The sequence below is a fragment of the Pomacea canaliculata genome, linkage group LG11, assembly GCF_003073045.1.
Source record: "Pomacea canaliculata isolate SZHN2017 linkage group LG11, ASM307304v1, whole genome shotgun sequence".
Taxonomy (NCBI): Eukaryota; Metazoa; Mollusca; class Gastropoda; order Architaenioglossa; family Ampullariidae; genus Pomacea; species Pomacea canaliculata.
The window spans coordinates 328,699-347,162 of record NC_037600.1 but is presented as its reverse complement, the minus strand read 5'-3'; the positions used below and the strand labels follow the sequence as shown (position 1 = coordinate 347,162).

General features: G+C 42.0%; 2 protein-coding genes across 4 annotated transcripts in view; one reads left to right on the top strand and one right to left on the bottom strand.

Annotated features, from left to right (window-relative positions):
- Positions 1–18,464, top strand: part of LOC112574655 — a 53,911-nt gene that overhangs the window by 16,979 nt on the left and 18,468 nt on the right. Inside the window, exon 14 of the mRNA XM_025255855.1 lies at positions 14,661–14,679. Coding sequence (XP_025111640.1) covers positions 14,661–14,679 — 19 coding nt within the window. The remainder of the gene's footprint in view (positions 1–14,660; positions 14,680–18,464) is intronic.
- On the bottom strand, positions 8,853–11,439 carry LOC112574659. Of its 3 annotated transcripts, XM_025255860.1 has the most exons (4): positions 11,028–11,439; positions 10,099–10,155; positions 9,456–9,642; positions 8,853–9,067 (listed from the first exon to the last, which is right to left on the bottom strand). In XM_025255860.1, exons 1-4 carry the CDS (start codon positions 11,058–11,060, stop codon positions 8,916–8,918), a joined length of 429 nt encoding a protein of 142 aa, XP_025111645.1. In that variant the 5' UTR covers positions 11,061–11,439; the 3' UTR covers positions 8,853–8,915. The 3 variants fall into 3 exon arrangements, 2 of the variants coding, with proteins under 2 accessions (XP_025111645.1, XP_025111646.1); XR_003101473.1 differs by lacking the exons at positions 10,099–10,155; positions 11,028–11,439 and adding an exon at positions 9,771–10,084; XM_025255861.1 differs by lacking the exon at positions 10,099–10,155.

The window sequence follows — 18,464 nt, the reverse complement described above, 5'->3', positions numbered from 1 at the left end:
CCGCCAACACGCGCACAACTCACACACAGTGCTAGCGAGAATGTCAGATAACCTACAGGCTGCTCGCAGAATGCGCCGACAAGCATTTCTGTTACACAAAAACAAACAACAACCAAATACACGTTTTTTTTTTTGTTTTTTTTTTAAGAACTGGCTTAGGAGGAGCGTGTACAGTTGGTAATGGTTTTGTCTGCGATTGCTTGACTGTAAGATTATGGTGAGGAGGAGACTCATCTGCAGGAATCGCCCATTCCCCGTGGGCTTACAGGGATTAGGGCGACTTGTATTCAGATGCTAATCCGTCGGTGCCTGTCCTTGAGCTTCTGCCTGCTTGTGTGAGATCGATTCCCAGTGGCGGCCATTGCGTCTGGTATTCAAAAGACGGTAGTGCCTGGCATTGCTGAGGCACGATCGGCTGGTATAGTTCACAAAGGAAAGGCTGCTTTTGCTAAAATAAGAGGTGAGGCCGTAGTTATGAAGCTAGGGTAAGTCGTTGCCCTGGGGCAACGTGAGGAACTCGAGGAAGAGTGTCTACAGATGTCCGCAGATGTTGTTTTACCCATGGAGCGGTAGTTAGTGGTTGACATTGTGCAGTTGGGAGTGGTTTATATTGCTACGACTAGAGTGGATGATGTTGATAGGACGAGTGGCTGGTTTGTTCCATTCTAGGACTGGTAGATTGTGGGCTTGGGAGGGAATGGACGGTTACCCTGGGTTCATAACCACGATATTCGTGTTACCAATGGTTGGTTGATGGAGTTTTACGCCGTGCCAGCAACTTAGGCTATATCACGGCTCGTGTTACCAACACAGGTGATGTGTTATCTATGACAGATCTTTCAACCTGAATACGTGGAGCATCTCTCTCCTCGTGGCCTGCCTGCAATTCCATCTCCTCCTTCTGTGTGAGAGAGAGAGCGCGCGCATGCGCTTAAGTCATACTGTTCGCATTCTCAGCACAGCAGCAGTAACCGAAGGACGGATGTGATGTTAGAATGTTAGATGGAGGAGAAGTGGGGTATGGGGTACGAGGCCATGCAGGTATGCGAGACTCGCGGCCTCCTTGTGGATCAACGAGGCTTGTGCCGACACTATACCTCACTGCCACTTGCAGGCCTGTGATCCTTACCTACGTGCTGCTGAAAATGGTTTAAATGTTCTAGCGGTGTCATGGCATCTGCTTTGTTTTACCTTTCTACACAAATTGTGTGGTTCTCATGCATGATAGACACCTGGAGTAAGCATGGCTGCATAGCCTTCACCTTGCAATAACATTTTCATTGTATTTATTGGGACTTACAATAATCTTACAATATGTGATAGGGACTCTACATTTGAATACATCAAGTTCACGTGGATAGTGTTCATTCTATATTCGAATGCATGTGAATAACTTAATCCTTAATCAAGTTTGGGATGCGTCTTACTGTTCATTCATACCTTGAATGTCTTGTAGGCTCCTGAGCGTAGTAGCTTCTTGTTTCTTCAAATACTTCTCAGTACATGTTTAATTTGGTTTCGAATACTATCAGTTAGGATTTCAGGTGTGCTTCATGCGTTGACAGGTGACCAATACGTCATATAACGCAATTTTTAGATAGAGGCAGCTTTAAAGGACTTCTTAATTGGACACATTGGCGAATATGTGGCCATGAGACTTTTCAGTGATTACCGCGTTTCTTGCCCGGACAAATAGGGACCGAGGTTTGACCAAGTGCGGCAAACTGTGTGTGTAAGTGTCAATCTGTAAAGGTGTTGTCAAACAGGGTCAAACGCTTGTCCATATTTTGTCCGAGCTCCACGAAGGCTTTTAAACTCACTGGTGCAAACAGGCGCAGTGTATTTTGAGGTCGCCGTGACCCACTAGACACATTCATCATTGCATAACAGATCGCGGCATCTTCTACAAACACTCGACTACATCCCACCCCCCAACTCCCACTGTGCATCGTCATGACGTCACCACGAGGGCGCGTGACCCCGCTGACCTACTACATCTTCATGACTTGTTGCGAGAGCATTGCTCTCTCACCTATGCCGGTAAACACACATATAAATCTACAGAGTGTGGTACTTCTTTTGTTTTCTACGATTAATATATTCACAGAGATGTAAACTTGGGTGTGAGAGTAGCCCCGCCCCCAACCCCTGCTGTGGGATGAGGGGGATGAGGGGGGGGGGTAGACCTCTCACACCAGTGAGTCAGCCAAGAAAGACCACCGACGTGTGCTCGCATGCTCCCTTTCAACACCCTGATTCGCAGACTTTTATGATAAATCTGTGCCCAGATTCTTGTGATCCTCACACGCCATCTTGTTTGTGTGACGTCACAGTGGTGCTGGCGTGCGAGGACATTGCTGTGATGAAGCATAGGAACAAGAAAGAGTGTCAGAACAGCTATAGATTCTGTTGAAATACTCCTGATTGAAAGGCAGCTGACAATAACGGGGAGCTGCCAGTCAGAGACTGATGTTGTCAGAGCACGCTGGTGGTAGTGTACATGAGTAAAGGTTCATCAGGAAAGGTATGGCGGGATCAGAATAGTCAGCATGCCCGGAACATTTTTACGACAATCTTTTGAGAGAATTTGATAGCTCAGGTTTACCAGGTTACAAAACACTCCTAGAGCGAGAATACAGATTTTCCTTCACGTGATAAATATCCACAGCATACTTCTGTGAGTGTGTGTGTGTGGCTTTTTTTTTCGGAAGTTTTTCAACGTTTTTAGCGACTTCTGAGAACAGAAGAGAACAGGTTTGAACAGAAAGCGGTATGCATGCATAGACGAAGCCACGTAGATATATTTAAAGAAATGATCTTCTTCTGTAGACTTATTTCCCTTTAGATTGAATGCAGACTTTCTTCGTGTCAAAATTGTTTATTCTTTGTCGTCTGTTGTATGCTCGTTACAACAAACCTCGTGCACTTCTCGCCCCACGCGCGGAAGCCCGCTCTTACCTGTTGACTCCTGTCCTTCCCAGCTCCCGCAGCTCAAGTGCTTTTGCTGTGTCGGTAAACACCTGAGCTGTCACGTCTGTAGACTTAACCTTGTGCTAACCCCTTCCCACAAACTCTTTCTATTGAAAGGCAAGTTGTTTTTTTTTTTGTTTTTTTTTTAATGTGAAGCTGTACTTTAAGCAAGAAGTCACAGTCATCACCACATCACCACATCACCACACGGTGGAACAACGCCGAGCCTTTCCACGACGACCAAGTGACGTAACGAACTGATTTATGTGATGTTACACGTAGTTTACGTTCCGAGTTTTCACTCCATGTAGTGACAGCCCATAAAGGACAAGTTGGGAATGTTGCAGACCTAACAGTTTGCTAACGTATTGGAGAAAAAGCAAGAAGTGTCACCGTTTCGCTGACTAACCTCCTGTTTAGTTTAATTCTTCATAAGGTTCCCACTGGTAGCAGCTTTCTGATACACAGCAGTGTTAGTCCCTTGATCGTGCAACAGGTTGGCGGACCGGAACTGGCCCCACCAGACCCGTTGTCCACATGTCGTGGTTAGCAACGTCTTTTAAGACCGAGCAGGACGGTTGGCTGAGGACGTTGTCCAGTTCTGGGTACAGACTCAGCAGGAGCTGAGCTGGGAGTTAAGACGTCAGCGATGATTGGACAGTCATCGGTCAGCCGGACACGGGCACAGCAGTTGTTGGACAGATGTAATGTGTGGTCCACGTGTAGTTAGTCGTTAAGCAAGAAGTTTATATCATGTTGCAGTCACAACGAAATCGTGCCACCTCGAAGCTGTGTGTTTGAGAGAGAGAGAAGTGTCTAAGCTGTAATTCAGACCTATGCCATACTGTCGTCTTTTAATTATTTTTACAACAATCACAAGAATATTGTGACTGAACGTTCTTTGATTGATACACAGTGACATCTCCTTTTGTACAAGACTTAGCATGGCTGCCTAGCGACGGATCGAAGTTTCCAGATGATGCGCGGCTTTTGTTGCAGTATGTCTATGACCAGACTTTGCATAACAGGCAAGAGTCCGATAGCATTCGATACAAAGGTTGATTTACATCTCCCCTGAGTCATGCTTTGACTCACTTCCAACAGGCGTCCAAGACTGGCTTGCCTCCCATTCCTCTCACAGCTATGCTTTGTCTGCTGGCGCCATCGCTCACCCAAGGGCGGTAACCCCACCGTCGACTAAATGTTGAGATCGATAATGTCCCTTCTTCCGCTTGTCTGGACTCGGTGACCCCCGCCATGCGCTGACCTTTGCCCTGCAGACACCATCAGCGGCAGGCGTGTGCCCTCTTCTCGGACACGTCACCATCCCAGGCAGAGCCGGCGCTAGGCTGTGTTGCGCCCTAGGCGAAAGAAAAATTCTGCGCCCCCCCCCCACCCCCACCTCACAAAAAGTGAACCATGTTATATCATTTATTTTGCAATTTATTTAGTCCTGGTCATGAAATTGATGCTTAAAACCTCACTTTTCTTGCTTTTTGCTGTGCAAAACGAGTTATCAGTTCCTTCAATAGATAGGTGGCCAGCCCAGTCAGTCTCTCTTGCAATATTGTTGATCTCAATATGGTTTTTAATTAATTTTAATTTGAGAAACTCGTTCTGCACTGCAACAGAAATTGGAAGGGTCATAAAATTCTGAGAGACACTACAACATTCGGCACAATATCAAATAGCTTATGTTGGATTATGATATTAAGACTTTTTTGGGGTTCATTTTAGTTTGGGAAGTCTTCTATCCACAACCTGTTAATTCAGAACAGAGTCCTCCTCGTCAAATGTCTTTGCTGTCTGTGTGCATTAGTGCCTTTGCCAAGACCTCGCAAGATAGTAGAATGTCCTTCGTTGTTTTTCAGAAATGCTTTGGATATCATAAAGAAATCCAAATAATGCACTGTGCTCCTGAATCTGTTTAAAATCTGTCTTCAATGGACGCAGTTCAAACAAGAAAGCTAGGCTTAAGTATCACCAGTAATGACTGCGGCGGTCTGTCTCAGAACTCAACGCGATTGTGATTGTGATAAAGACCACCAGACTGTCACGGACAGACTTTGTAGCAATGAAGTTTTGAAATAAAAGTTACACCACCGCTATCGCAACCCGTTGCATCCACACAATCAAAATAAGCACTATAAGAAATAAGGAAATGAAATTAATGTAAAGAAAGACTATAAATCGTGTTAATAACTATATACAGCTATGTCACAGTGTATAAAATTCATGCGAATTTATCTTTACAAACTCTCATGAAGTGGCTGTAGACAGTAGCACTGTTCAGTCTGGCAGGCTCAATGCAGTTCACAACCTTTACTGATTCAGCTGTGGAATGGATGATAGCTCCAAGCACCCAAACACGATTACAAAGTAAATTCAAACAGCAGCACGAGATGTCTGCAGCCGCTCAGAAAAGTGAGTTTTGACATCGTCCTGTGGGGTTTAAGTTAAAAAGTTCAAACTACCTCTTTCCCACTCTGGCTGTCCAGCCCTGGTAATGTTGATCTGACTTTCTTTAAATGGTAGAGATTTAATCTCTACCCTTCTCCACTAAGCCACCCCACTGAGTCCTTTCAATCTTTTCTCTCTTCTCTCTTTCTCATCTCACGGACAACTATCAAGTAACATCGCACCAACTTCTTTGTCCAGTCTTCTAGTCTGAATCCGACTGGTCAATTACCATGTGACAGATTTATCGCTACCTGCGGGCCTGTCCACCTATAGGACCTCCATCGGCAAGTCCTTTCAATCGTTCTCTTCTTCTCATCTTACAGATGAACTAACAAGTAAACCGAACTGACTACATGTTTGCTGCTTAAAATAGTAGAAAAGTGGTTTTCTACAAGAACTCATTACGACCAGAGCCCAGAGGCATTAGAACCCCAGAAGTGTCAAAGAATGGCTTACTAAATTAAATCTTTTTTCGAGAATTTTGCTGTCAAATTGATTAATAACTTTATAAGTAAGAACTACTTTTTGTCAAGAAAAGTACGTCTTTTTTCTATTGCAGGCGTGCATCATACACCACATGGATGCTTGCATGCCTCCCAATCAGACCTACAATTATTGAGTAGGGGATTTCAAACACTCGTGTAAAGGTTTTATGGAGTGCACACTGATGGAGACAAGAAATCTGTAGCACCTTGCTCTGGTCTTATTTTGCTGTGTGGTCTAAAACTCCAAGCTATCACAGCTTCCAGCCTCTAGACCAACCATGATATCAGCTACCTGTACTTTGTTCCCATCCAAAGTCACACCTCACAGGTGGCGGGCAATGAAAGAGTCTGTCAAGAGAGAGTCTTCTGGACACTAACAATACAAAGTTGTAAATCATGGTGTCAGCTCCCCAAACACAAGCCAGTGATCAACACTGCGTGGTGTCCAGCATAGGGTTTGTTGAAAACAAGAGAAGTATATAGACTGTAGGTAAGCTATAAACGATATACGATATGCTATAAACTTCAAATGGCTTTACATTGATGTTTGTCTGCTAAAGACTTTAATACTCTTATTAACTAAGAACGCGTTCGTGACATTAGCTAAGTTCCTTCGGGTTGAAAGTTCGTAAGTGTAAACAATACTGACAACTGTTTAGTTGTCATAACCAAAGAGAAACTCGCATAGCAAACATCAAGTCAGTGTTGTTGTCCCTGATCTCAGCTGCAGTGGTTTTCAAATGCATAAAGTGTGGAACCTCTTCAATAGTAAGAATAGAGGAAAGAAAGGTGAGCTTGGAATTAGTGGAATGTGGTCAACTCCATCGTAGGGTCCGCACTGACCAGGCCCCAATCCACCAACCCGCCCCTCCGATGTCTATTCTCTGCCCCTCTTCTTCCCGCTGGTTAGCTGGTCACTTGAAGTGCGCCCTGTAAATAAATGGGTTTTTCCTGTACTACTCACTACATGAACTGAGAAACTCGGTGGTGAAGTCAACCTACAAGAAGGAAAGGTCCTTCCACCAACGCCTTCCCTCTCTCAGCGCCCTTCCCGCTCCCTCTCCCCGCCCCTCTGCCTGCCGGGTATAGCTGTGGTCACTGCAGGTGCGCCCTGGAATAATGCGAAAGTACATTAGTGTTTTCCTGTCATACATGTACCCCTGAAACTAGCTGGCGTGGTGGTCAGTCTACACAGCAGAGGACAAGGTGTCCTGCTAATATCATTTTTGTGAAAATGACATTTTCCCCCCTAAATTATTCATTAAAAAAAAAAAAAAAAAAAACCAGGCCATTTTTCTCCCCCCCGCCGCTCGGTCGCTGCGCCCCTAGGCGATTTGCCTAGTTCGCGTCACCTAATAGGTAAGAACCGGCTGAATCCCAGGCAGTATGCAGAATATAAAGCAACTGCAAGCGCCATGCAGTCGACCAGTCAAAACAGTCTTAAAAACAAATTTTATGATTTGTGGTGGGTAGGGGCTCCATTCAAAACTAGACAGAACTCAACATCTTAGCCACGTGATTTTATAAAGCCCAGTTCTAATTGTAGCCGATACAAAATTAAGAAAAAAACTCACTAATCTATCCCGATCATCAGGTTCATTAAAGGTAGATTACCGTAGATAGCTCCACACTCCGCTATTCTCTGTGTAGTCTGCACGGCTCCTCCCCTTGGTTCAGTTGGATCGTACGCGATACCTTCTTCTTTTGTTTTAGCACCTAAGTTCTCAACTCACTCTCACCTTTCTGGGATGTACCGCTGATCACACGTTGGTGGCTCTTAATAAGCTGTCACGAAGGAACTGGAAAAATACGCATACGACGTGCTAACTCAACATCCCATAACAACATTCCATAACGGCAAGAATATATTGTAGTCTCGTACTCAGAGTATAGTCGGTGGTGTCGAAGCACTTTCATTCCAAATAAATCCATCAGGCGGTAACACTTCATTCAACGAAATCTCTTTTCATTTTGTCCTACCCCGACTTTGTTGGCTTTGTTTTTTTTGGTTTTAACCCCCCTTAAATATGGGAAAAGCGTATATAATAAATGTTATTATTTTAAAACAGGTGAAGACTAAAAGTTGTCTGGTTTGGGGTTTGTCGGAAACTTAAACCAGAAACTTTGTATTCTTCACCCTCGTTTTAATAATAATAACATATTTATTTATATAGCGCTTTTCCCCATCATTGTAAAGGGGGGCTTTAAACCCTTTCTAAAAAGAAAAACACACAAACATCCCAGCAAACACACCAAGATTCGGCCAAGCTTGGTGCATCCTTGGTCAGCCTTGGTACCAATATGGGCTCTTCCTTGGGATAGTTGGCCCATTCTTGGCCCAATATTGGTTAAGTCTTGGTCGAATCTTACGGTACACACGTTACATCTTATCCCCATCTTTTGGCCAGTCTTTGGCCATTCGTGCATTGCCCAAAGAAACACAAATTCAGCATATTGCGCGCACCAATGGATGTATTTGGTGGTATATATTAACTATTTTGCTGCAGTGTTGCTGAAGAAACAGCTTGGTTCAATATATTTAAAACATTGTCATTTGTTTTGGTCTGTAAAACGTCCTTCAGTTGACAAGTCATTAGAAACAAGACTAACAATAGCTATATATTTACTTGGCAAGTTGCTATATTATCAAAACTTTTATTAAGATACAATTATTATTTTTCCCTATTCATAACCAGCAAGACAACCATTTGTTTTATCACGATTTAACCAGGAGAAACACGGTTAATATGAATAATTAGCCATTTTTATTTCTACTTACTGTCAATAAAAGATTTTTAAAAAAGCACCAGCATAAAATATACACCAACACTAAATGTAAACCCACCTCACAACAGATCTATAAATGAATAAAACACAAATACATATTCAAGGTATCAATGATTATTTAACAAACGGCCCACCAAAAAGGCCATAAAACACCCAAGTATAAAAACTCATACGAATACACATAATATATACAAGCACCCTCCCAAAGTGACATCAAGATGAAGTTGTTCGACAACACTTTGTTGCTTTGTTTTCCTCCCTCCACTTGCAGCCTCCATCACAGTCACCTGATATGGCCAGCCATTCCCTTGTATACTTGTCCAAAGCGGCCATTGTGACATCACTGTATCGTTTCAATATGGACTCTGGGCCAACAACAAAAAAAAAAGCAATTTCATGTGAGTTGAAAAGAAATAGGTGTTAGCTTTCCCCCAAAAAAGTGTAAAATATACACTAAGAAATTATCTTTGCAATTACATTAGTCTTAACATCATTTGCTTAGGAGAAAATTGTGTATTACTGCTGGTGGCATACTGTCAAAGGCATGATTTATTTTAAAAAATATGACTTTTTTGCAGCAACTAATGTCAATCAAAGACTAGTGTCTTGGAAGTTGCAGGAACAAATGGCTCTTAAAATGGTGCCAAATAAAAATTAGTGACAAGCTAGGTGTTAGGGCATTCTTTGTGACTGGAAAGGTAAGCTTACAAATCTCCATCCCAAATCCCCAAAACTGCTGTGAATGCTACTTACCATAAATTGTGGCTTTTAAATGTTGCAAGGTGTTAAATCTTCGTTTCTCCTTCCTCCCTTCCAAGCTGTATAAAATAGTTTTGGAGCAAGCAGATGCTTCATTAGACGGTACGGTGCCTCTTTTCGGTGTGCGGCCACCAAAATAGCTCAGATGCAAAACAGTTGAGAGCAGAGCACAGTCCTGGCACTGAAAATGCAAAGGTGACAGCAGTCAGTGAGAAGTTGGGAGCAAACGGCAGGAGGACACGACACAAACACATCTCACCACCAGACGACATCCCTGAAGCGCATAGATCAGAACATGAAGCAACGTACGTGGTTCGTAAATAATAAATGGAAAAGGCCATGGTCCACGCTGCTAGAACAACTGAAAGATTTCAGAGTCAGTAAAGAAGGCACAAAATCCGGTGCACTAAAAAAATCCCAAGCAAGATGGAAGAACAGGAGACAGCAGCCATTAGCGGAAGATGTCTATTGTAAGAAATACCGACAAGCACTGAGTAAAAATCCACAACAGAGGCGAACGGCGCAACAAACATGACAGATGAGTAGGGGAAACCACATTCGACGTAGATGCACAGACAAGACAAAACCAGAGAACCATTCCTCTCCAGCCACTTAGGCGAAGGGACATCACTCTCACCAAGCAGTCCAGCAATAATGAAGTTCGTGGTCCTACAGCAGGTTCTATGGACTTCACCTTCAACAAGATAAACGTTTTTGTGTATATTTCAAATAATGGTGTATTAGAAACAAAAGCCCAGCAGGAAGATGCAATGGCGTCTGGGACAAAGTCTTAATTGTCTTTCCACTGACGTCATTTGAGGGGCGGGGGACGAAAGTTGATATATGACGCAATAATGTGATGACATCACTCTACCAGTTGATTGTTAACGCCGACGTCACAAACATGACGAGGCAGCTACGACATTGTGTAATTAAAGACGTCACAAAACAGTAGCCTTATAAACAGTAAGGTTGTCATCACCTGAGTGTTTTCATGTCCAGCTAGGCTTCTGTTTATATTTTCACAGTCTGTCCTCTACACTCCCACCAGCATATGCTTCTTGTTTGTGGTGTTGACACGTGTAGTTGGCGATACTGTTTTAGCTTTGGTTAGTTTACTGCTTGTTACTCCTCCAGGAGCTACAGGGCCGCACATAGCGTGTTATGGACACCGTAATTTAACAACCGGTACATACAGACATGTATACTGACCAGTGGTCAGCAGCTGCACTCTCGTGGTCCACATGGCCTGTCTGTCTCTTTGTCAGTGTCTTCAGCCTCCACTGGTAATTAATTTTGTTTTCATGTTTTCCACTATTTCAGTCACATTATCAGCGAATCAGTCGATCTGCTTGTGCCAGGTCTGTCCGTCGCAAAAGCGAAACTATTTCGAAAAGTTAATGAATGAATAAAGGTAATTAGAAACTATATTTGTTCTGCTCATGTAATTACTTTAGACAGCTGGAACAATGAAGGAAATGAGAAGACAGCAATAACCCGATACCCTGATATCTGATATTTGACACAAATTTTCGTCTTCACAGAAGAAATAGCCGCAGACCTCACCATAGGAGCTTTTCGTCGATGCCTTGTGTTCATTCGGTGTACACTCTCTCGCGGTCTGTCTGCAGTTACCTGGCACAAACTCTTGTACCTGCGCCTGATAACGTCACAGGTGTAGGTCGCGTTCTCCTTTGCTGTGTGGTGGGGAGAGCAGCTCAATGTCAACTGGCGGTCGTGTATGGTACAATATCTTAGTTATGCCCCTGACATAACAGTGTACCCTCCCATGAGTACACCAGTTGCTGAAGCTGTCACCCAAGCTGTTGCCTGCGCCCACTTGTGCATCCAACCTTGAGGGTGGGGCTACCTGAGTTGATAAGAGCAGACGATAGCTAAAACTCCACCTTAATTGTGGTTTCCGCGGACGAAGACTGGAGGTTGGTGTTGGTGTTGAGAGGAACCGTTGTGACGCTATGCCAGCTGTGGTGAGTGCATGTTACCCCTCTACACTCCTCCACCCTCGTGTTTGCACCCAGTCATGGGAGCAGATGCATGTAAACCATTTCATTCTTCTGGAAACTGTTTAACTGGCCGTTTAGATCAAGCCATTAGCATCACATCACATCGCACTGGTCGTACCCCAGACTCCAGCCTCCCCCCGCTCCACGTGTAAACTCTGAGCCAAGCAGCTTTGGCAAAGTTCAAACGAACATATTTTGGCAAAGTTTTCTGAAAGGTTCAAGAAACTTACTTAATGGGCAGCACTGTGAAGATCGCTTCGTAGGACACACGCACACACACGCACTCGCACCCACACACACACACACACGCACTCGTGCACGCACACACACACGCACGCACTCGCACACACACACACCTAGAGAAGCTTGCTGAGCTCTGTCCAAGTCATTGGTGCCATGAGAGAGCATCCGCTGGCAGGCCAGCTCTGCTCACACCACATTGGGGTGGAAGTCTTCCAGTGCTGGCTTCTGGTCCTGCCCTTACTCACAGTTGAGTTGCATGATGTTTGTTGTGATATCACATTAAGGTCCTTGTCTTCCGTCACCTTTATCATTTTTGTGTGTGTGTTCTTCTCTATCTCTTTCTTCTTACAATCCCGAGCTTTTGCTGCAGTCTTCATTTTCTCATCTCTTTCGTCTGTTGAGGACATACTTCGCAACAAGTTTTGATCCGACAGTCTGGTAAAGATAATACACCTGAAATTGAATTGCATATATTCAATTAATGGAACAAGTTTCCACCAAATATTAGCATGTACAATAAAGTAAACTCGTGTGAGGCTTGTACATCTGTGTTCTGCCTCGCATTGGTGTCCAGTCACTTAATCCCCAGACACTTCATCCCCGACACTTCATCCCCTAGACTTTTAATCCCCAGACACTTCATCCCCAGACACTTAATCCCCGACACTTCATCCCCTAGACTTTTAATCCCCAGACACTTCATCCCCAGACACTTAATCCCCGACACTTCATCCCCGACACTCAAGAACAATTTTCATATCATATTGTTGAAGAACATTAAATTTACTAGCTTATATGAACTTTAACTAATGTTGTAGATGTTCAAATGACGTTGAAGTTAAAAGCATGATTTGAATTTGAATTTCAATTAAATTTTTCGCTGACTTCATAATTGTTATAGTTAAGGATTTAGTTTAGGGATTAAGTGTCTGGGGATGAAGTGTCTGGGGATTAAAAGTCTAGGGGATGAAGTGTCGGGGATGAAATGTCGGGGATGAAGTGTCTGGGGATTAAGTGACTGGGAACCCTCGCATTTACTGCCACACATACATGCAAGTGTAATGTCTGTATAGCAGCCTGTAGACATAACGTTTGCAGTTTATGTTGCGTGCGTCCGTGTATGTGTTCTTATTGTTCTGTGTATTTTTAAAACCTTACCTTAGGCGGGTTTTCCTATCTTGTGTTTATTATGCCTGTTGCTATATTTCTATACAATTGATTGCGGGCGTGCTCTAGTCTGTATCAGTTTGTCTGTTGTGTGAATGTGTGTCTTTCTTTGTGTTTGTTGTTGTTGTTTCTTTTGTAAAGCTCATTTAGCTTTCTGTGAAGCAGGGAAATGCGTTGTATAAATTTGCATTATTATTAGTAGTAATATTATTAATGTCTTAGTGTAATGTCAGAGAATGTAGAGCAATCTGCAGTGCTGTAAAGGAGACCCGTGATTCACAGTAGGTTCATCAGCCCAGTGATTGCATCTTTGAACTCATAGACCTGAGAGTTGCCAGCATGATTATAGGCGGAGGACCTAGCACTTGGGCCGATTATTGCAAGCTGTAAAGTAATTTAGGGATGATTGCTAATATGGAAAAGCAGGCGATTTAATAATAATACTTATAGTAATAATAATGAAGTGAGCTGTTATAGCGCGGTATCCCAGCCAAAGCCAGGCTCTTTGCACATTAAAAATGCTAAAACACACCACAGATACAATTCCTGTGGTTCTGTAAAGTTAATGGAAATGAAAGGTCTTTCTTCTGCCAGATGACATTCATAGATCAAGATGTCGATGCGACAGATGTACAGTTATTGAACTGGAGCAGAATAGCTCAATAATCAAACATGTCTATCAAATCATCAAGAGAAGATCCAGATGATCACAAAGCGGACATTTCAGTACAATGTTGAAGCACATGACTGTTTGACACTGATGTAAAGTCTACCTCAGGCACAACTTTGTAAAAATGAAGAAACTGGGATGGCATTAGTCAGAGAGGATTAACAGGGATGAGAGATTTTATGTTACCAGAGAAATACACGAAAAGCAACAGGCAGGTAAACAAACACAATGCCAATGACGTAAAGAGAGTGCAGCTTGGTGCAACAGGCACTACAACCACTACAAACACAACAAATCCAAAAAGAAAATGAAATGGGGAGAGCATGTCGCCTCAGTCCTGTTTGGTGGAGGGACACCATTCCCCACTTTAGTTTGTAGGAATCTTCTAAGTGGCAAACAATATGTTTGTGCCCTTAGTCACACATGCCATTGCCCGTGTGTGTGTGTGTGTAAGTATCGTATAGCTGTGATTGCGTGCAATTGCTAACAAATCAATGGGTGTAACTATTGAATTTTGACACTCATCACTTCCAGAACACAGGCCTTTTTCTGTTGAAATGTTTATTTGGATGGAGAAAACACCTCTTAACTAATCAATAAGAATAGTCCAAACATTACAACGCTTTCTTAATTTATTAATATACCCCCAGCCTAGTGAAAGAGATTCATTTCACAGTTACAAAAGATACTACATTTGCATTGTGTGTTTGATGTTCATCTATGAGACATTTTAAGAATGTTTCACAAAAAAAGAGAGGTATAACAGACTTCATTATGAACTTTTTGGAAGTTGAGAAAACAAGATGCAGATCTACTAAAAGAGAAGCAATAAATATAATTGTGATGTGTATTATTGTTGCATTAAGTCTCTAAGACCTCACTAGATTGAGATGATTCTTAATTAGAAATCATAAATTATTGCTATTTGTATACACACATGAAAGTTACTTTACAAAGCAAGTAAAGAGAGAGATTATGAAATCCTAGGTGAAGTTTTTTTGTGTGTGAAAAGTGCTTAACAACATATTACTTCACACTACTAACTATTAGCAATAGTAGCAGAATATGATGTCATAATTTGGTTTGTCTTTTCAGGAAGCAAAGGAAGAGAAAGGTAAGACCCACTGAGCTGTTTATTTCCCAAAGAAAAGAGAAGAATGTGCTAAAGTTAGAGTTTGCATGGTGGTGACTATGAAGATTCAGTAGTAATACAGTGGCACACTGAGCTATGACTCATGCAGCTCCTCGCCCCCTTTTTCTGACGACACACCAGACTTGATGCCAGACTCTTCCACTTTCATTTATTTTATTTGAAAGATCAAAAGAAAAAAGCTTGAAATGAAGTTGTCATATTAGCAGTTATCATCTTGGTCAAGTTAGGACAAGGTAGAGAGTAAGTTAACATTTTTTGTTTCTCTTATTTGTACCAAAGGATTAACAATAATAAAGTGCACGGATACAGCCTATCTTCTCAATGTACAGGATATTACATGCATATATGTAGATCTCAACATTGTAGGGTATATCAGTGCATGTTTGCATTCATGCACACACATGCACACACACACACGTCACATGAACATGCATAGAATAGCTCAACATTGACAATGTTTCTAGGAATGCAAACAGAGAAGTAAGCTTCTAAGCACGTAATAAATGACTATTAAATAAAATAAATAAAAATGCCACACCTGCAGCTGTCCCATGTTGTAGACAGTACAACACATGCACTTGATGAGAATGAATCATCATCTGTAGACTCACACATGTCAAACATTTTTTTTTTAGCAGATAGCATTCTGTTCAATCTTAGCAGACATCATGATGATTTGGACAGACATCTATTGCCACCAAAAGCACTAAAGTTGATGACAAATTTCTCCAGGTTTTATCCTCTGTTCTATCTACTAATGTAAATCTTAGAGAACATGTGTGCATCAATGGAATAAAAAAAATTGTATTAGCAAGGAAGTCATTGAGTGCATCAAGGGAGGCAATAGGAACTTGTGAGATTGAAGCATTCGGTCATCTTACTGTTCCTTCTTGTTAGTGATATGTGCCCCGAGTGACTACAGATGCAGCATCTTTATTCAGTTTTGTAAGTTAATTGATTAAATTGTCAGCACATTTTAGAACTCAAATAGACTGTGATTGAGTCAGCTGTTACGCTGATCTCTCCTATTAACTCCAGCCTTGCAGCTTAGCTCATCTCCGTCTCCACCTTTTCAGTTTATTTTTGTTGGTGGAGTGGGGACAGTTTGTTCACTTGCTCATGAACTTACAAAGATTAGAAAACTCCATCAGTTGTTTGAAATACTTAACACACCAAAATGATACTAATGTGGTGGAATAACCAGATGAGAGAAGTGCCTACCCTGCACACCCTCCCTGCCCTGTCTAACACAACTCTGGCATCCATCCATCCTCCTCTTGTACACTCTGCTTTTCTCATCTCTTGTGTTTAATCTGTACTCAACCACCCACTTCTGTTGCATTGGACACTTTTTGCCATATCCAGCCATTTTTTTTTTCAGTCTTGTCTGGCACTCATGAGCTTTATTCACTCATCTTTTTCTGTTGTGGTCTTCTTTTCCCCATTGTATCTATTGTATGCTCTGTTTCATTCACCCATTGTTGTCTGTTGCATCTGATTGTCCTCTGTTTTATCTGTCTATTATTTTCTGTCGAGTTCAAGTGTCCTCTGCTGTATCTATCCATTGTTGTCTGTTGTGTTTGACTGCCTTTTTTTGATCCACCCATTGTTTTGCACATTAGTCCTCTTCTGTTGTCTCATCTATCCGCCTACGCTATGTTTCTGTGATCCTCTAGAAAAGTCGCTTAATGATCTCAACCTGTTTGTTTTGTTTTGATATTTATAATGACAGGCACTCTGAGAAGATTAGAATACAGTGTGGATTACACAAATATAGTTCCTTTGTGACAAAATGGGTCTCTGTACAGACATTCAAAAAAGACATTTGCAGACATTAGTTTTTACAGCTGCTACACCATTTAAATATGTGCACAATAAAAACAAAATATGATTAATAATGCCATGAAAACTGTTTGCTGCATGATGCATATCTCTTGGCATTGGGATCATTGAGGCATGCATTTTGCACAGTGGTGGTGTTTGTGCATGCCAGTAGCTATGCATGCTGAAGCTTTTGCCATACAGGTGGCTTGCATGCCATTTTGCTTTTGCCACATTTGCCAGAGCCTGTTGAGGAAGAAATCATTGAGGTCACCCTTGTACCTGAGGGGGCACAAACTACAGGAGATTACATAGCAAATCCTTCATACACTGCAGAGATGGATGCATTGGCATCAGGTATGTGTGCTTGTCTGCATGCATGCATATCTGTGTGTGTGTGTCAGCGTGGGTGCATGAGTACTCACCCTGTAATTTTTTTTTAAGTCTAAATAGAGCATTAATGAGTGTAAATCATGTGATATAGCATAGTGTATTATTCTTTATTTTACAGATGTAGAAATAATAAAATCAGCCAAAGATCTCAGGAAGGATAAAGTCATTCCAAAAACCTTCAAATCTTGTGATTAAATTTTGCTCTTTCAGGGTGTGGTGGAAATGAAGTAGACAGGCTTTGTGTCTCAACAGTGATTTGCATAATATTACTAATAATACCTCCACTTGTGAAGTATTTACTTCATTACAGTTTTTTCTTTTTTCATTTGCACCCGTTTAGCTTCTTCCTTAAGGAAAATAAAAAAAAATGTTTGAAATTGCAAAATGTTGGAATCTGACCATGACAGCTGCTCATGTGTTTTAGAAGTCTTCTGGTCCTTGTTATTACCATTTATTTTGGGAGATTGAAAAACATTTCAGGACTGGTAATTAATATGCATATTAATACAATTAGATTGAGTTGAAGCAGCTTCAGAAGCATAAATAGCACAACAAGAAGGTAATCAGACAGTCTGCTTGGTCAATGAAGGGGTATGTGATCATAAGGCTATTCTAATGCAAGTGTTGTTTGGTGAAAAACCTTTTGAATTACTAGCTCAGGGTATGCTGGAGAAGTCAGATGAGCCATCAGAGATATCAGGTCAGGAAGCTCTTGAGAAACCACAGGAGGCTACAGAGTCAGAGTCAGCAGTCCTGGAACCAGATGAAAAACCAGTTGGGTCACCAGTAGTGTCAGCTGATGAAGCCGTTGCAAAACTAGATGATGCACCAGAAGTACCAGCTCAGGAAACCCTTGAAAAACCACAGGAGAAAACCAAAATATTACAGGAGGCATCCAAAATACCTGATGAAGCAACTCAGATACAAGATGAGGCAAATAAAGTACTAACTGAAAAAGCAAAAGGACAGGAAGAATCAAAAACAACCCTGGAAATGCTGGTGGAGAATGAAGATTCGCAGAGTCCAGGGCAAGAAGCAACAGGGTTATCTGTGCCTCCTGGGAATGCCTTTCCAACTGCAAGTCAGAATGATGAGGCAGTGGATACTGTGCAGATGATAACTAGGGATGAGAAGACAGAGGATGGTGAATGCATATCAACGACAACAGCTGTTGCAGAGGAGACAATTCAAGACAAACAAAGTGCTATAGAGGAGGCAACTGATGAGCCAGGTATCCTTCATCATTCTGACTGAAAGTATGACTTTCTGCTGATTTTTCTCTTGCGTGGACCTGGAGCAACTTTCTTTGCTTGTATTCTATCATGTAGACAGGGCTTTCATTGCTTGCAGTCATGTAGTCTGCTGGGAAATTTGCTTTCAATTTGTCTTTTTCTGCCATATCATACACTATACAATCAAAATGACATCCCTGGATGAATTGGGGCTGATTCTGCCAGTTATTCAAAATAACCAAATGGCCTAATGGGCATTCCAGTCAGCGATGTGGGTTTTTTCCTGTCAGAAATGCTTTG

What these genes read in the sequence shown, in the direction of transcription:
- LOC112574659 (XM_025255860.1), bottom strand. Translation starts at nt 11,060, where the DNA reads ATGAACACAAGGCATCGACGAAAAGCTCCTATG. An exon ending in ATCGACGAAAAGCTCCTATG is followed by an intron (nt 10,156 to 11,027) that starts GTGAGGTCTGCG and finishes ATCTTGTTGAAG; the next exon opens with GTGAAGTCCATAGAACCTGC. An exon ending in CATTATTGCTGGACTGCTTG is followed by an intron (nt 9,643 to 10,098) that starts GTGAGAGTGATG and finishes TTGCATTTTCAG; the next exon opens with TGCCAGGACTGTGCTCTGCT.